Genomic DNA, 2,026 nt, shown 5'->3' with positions numbered 1-2,026 from the left:
CTTTGACTTTGACTTGACCTAATACAGTCAGTCGCAGTCGAGAAGCCATGACTCGAGGACACAAAGCCATCGTGGCAAGGAGTTCTGAGGATCCAGCTGTTAAGTGTTAACAGACATTAAGACTTTATGTCTTACAGTTACAGTAACCTTGAGAGTGTTATAATTATTTGCAGTTACAGCTTATCAGTATACAATAAATCAATTCACCAATCCAAACCCCATCTAAAGTCACTAATAATCCCTGATTACATTTCTAAGGGAAGAACTTAGTTTGTAGCGCACTTTCTATACATACAGATTTTGTCGTGACAGTACAAGGTTGATCCGTCCTTCAAGGGGTCGCTTCTTTTCTGGAATTGACTCCCATGTCTTTCTCCCCATTATCACTGCATTCTGTTTGGTGGAATCCTTTGTGCACTTGGTCATTCGTGAAAAGTGTGCCATCTCTTTTCTGATGAATACAATTATGTGAAAAGTTAATTACATTTAAATTGTTATACAAGAAATGTTTTAGAAGATTTCACAAAACAGAAGTATAAGCTACACCTGTATTATTCCTCAAGCCATCATGCATCACCGACAGACAACATTCACAAAATGATAATGTAATGCTGTGTGTACTTAAACAGCAGCAAACTAAAGTTGCATCAGAAATGAAAAGGTTCATTTCCCATACACCCCAGGGGATTTGTAGAACCACACCACTATTAATTTGGTTTGACTTTGTTAGGCCCGGTTACCTTAGAGGGATCTGTAGCAGTATCCGCATTGTTACCATCTGTATTCTAACCTTCCAAACTGTAACTCCATATAGGTTAAATGTTTATAGAAACAAACACATGGCCCCTTTCACGGTTGTGGTTTACATAACGTAAAAAAAACAAACTGTTTTTCCATTGGTTATTTGACAGCGTTTTCAGTATCAAGGCTATATAGCATCAAATGGTAGGTTAGACGATCAATTAAGTGAAATAAACTTTGTTGGACGTGGTCGTGACCTAATCTTGGTATCATCTCAGCATATCTTGTGCGGGAAACGCAAAAAAACATAAAACCCGTCTAACAGGCTAGCCGACGTCCCGGCAGAGAACCTAACCCAGCAGCTTCCGAATAAAATTCTAGGCCGTTACCTCCCCACCATCTCGTTCGATCCCAAACTTCTGACTTATAGAGAACCTGTACATATATGCACTTTTTTGTGGATCTAAATAACATAATTTCTCAAGTTACTCACATTCCTTTCTTAACCATTAGAGGTGTAGGCTCGTTTTAAACATACCTTAATCTCCAGGGCAAATCCCCATTTATACCGATACCCATATTTTCACTAACTGCTACAATCAGATTCAGTTTAAAACTCATTTTCAACCTTGATGTTTCCATGACTGGTTTCTCATAACCCTCATAACCATTGTGAACCATGAACGTTGTGACGATTGTGATCGATTGTGACACCTATCGCATGATGTAGAAATGTAGAAGTTACAACTTCTCGCATAAAGCGACAAACGATGTGATTGGAGACTGAAAAGTGCTATATTGTATAGTGTTCGCTGGAGACCAATTAAGGGCCGTGTTTCATCATTGATATGGATACGTAGGTAGCCATTTATTATTAACAGAAAAGCGCACAAATGTGCATTACATAGATTCTGGTTTTTAGCCTTTGCTATAATCACACAGAGATTTATGGTTGTTTTTACATCTTGTGATGTGGTATACATCGCAGAACTGATCACATAACGAGCACACGCAGTTTTCGCTTGGGTCATGATAGGACATGTTTTTACATATTTTATGGTGGAACCCGTGCACTGCTAGTTTTATCACCACGTGTCTTAGTCTCTGGTTGGCGTTGGTCCAGTTCCGGTTCAACATGGCGTCCGTGCTGTAGAACTCTAGAGCCTCTAGANGTCCGTGCTGTAGAACTCTAGTGGTATTTCTTCTCTTTTCCTCCTCACCGTCAGGTGTGCTTCTACATTTCTACATTCTTTGTGGACGGCAGCCGTAGCTTTATCCTGAGCTC

General features: G+C 39.7%; 1 protein-coding gene across 1 annotated transcript; it reads right to left on the bottom strand.

The window, feature by feature from the left end:
- Positions 1-259: 259 nt before the first annotated feature.
- Positions 260-1,531, bottom strand: LOC111865959 (dihydrofolate reductase-like). The gene is made up of 2 exons (XM_023854402.2): positions 1,280-1,531; positions 260-451 (listed from the first exon to the last, which is right to left on the bottom strand). Exons 1-2 carry the CDS (start codon positions 1,420-1,422, stop codon positions 286-288), a joined length of 309 nt encoding a protein of 102 aa, XP_023710170.1. The 5' UTR covers positions 1,423-1,531; the 3' UTR covers positions 260-285.
- Positions 1,532-2,026: the final 495 nt, after the last annotated feature.

The sequence above is a fragment of the Cryptotermes secundus genome, unplaced genomic scaffold, assembly GCF_002891405.2.
Source record: "Cryptotermes secundus unplaced genomic scaffold, Csec_1.0 scaffold3666, whole genome shotgun sequence".
NCBI classification, from domain to species: domain Eukaryota; kingdom Metazoa; phylum Arthropoda; class Insecta; order Blattodea; family Kalotermitidae; genus Cryptotermes; species Cryptotermes secundus.
The sequence above is the reverse complement of the archived record's forward strand: the minus strand, read 5'-3'. Positions and strand labels throughout refer to the sequence as shown.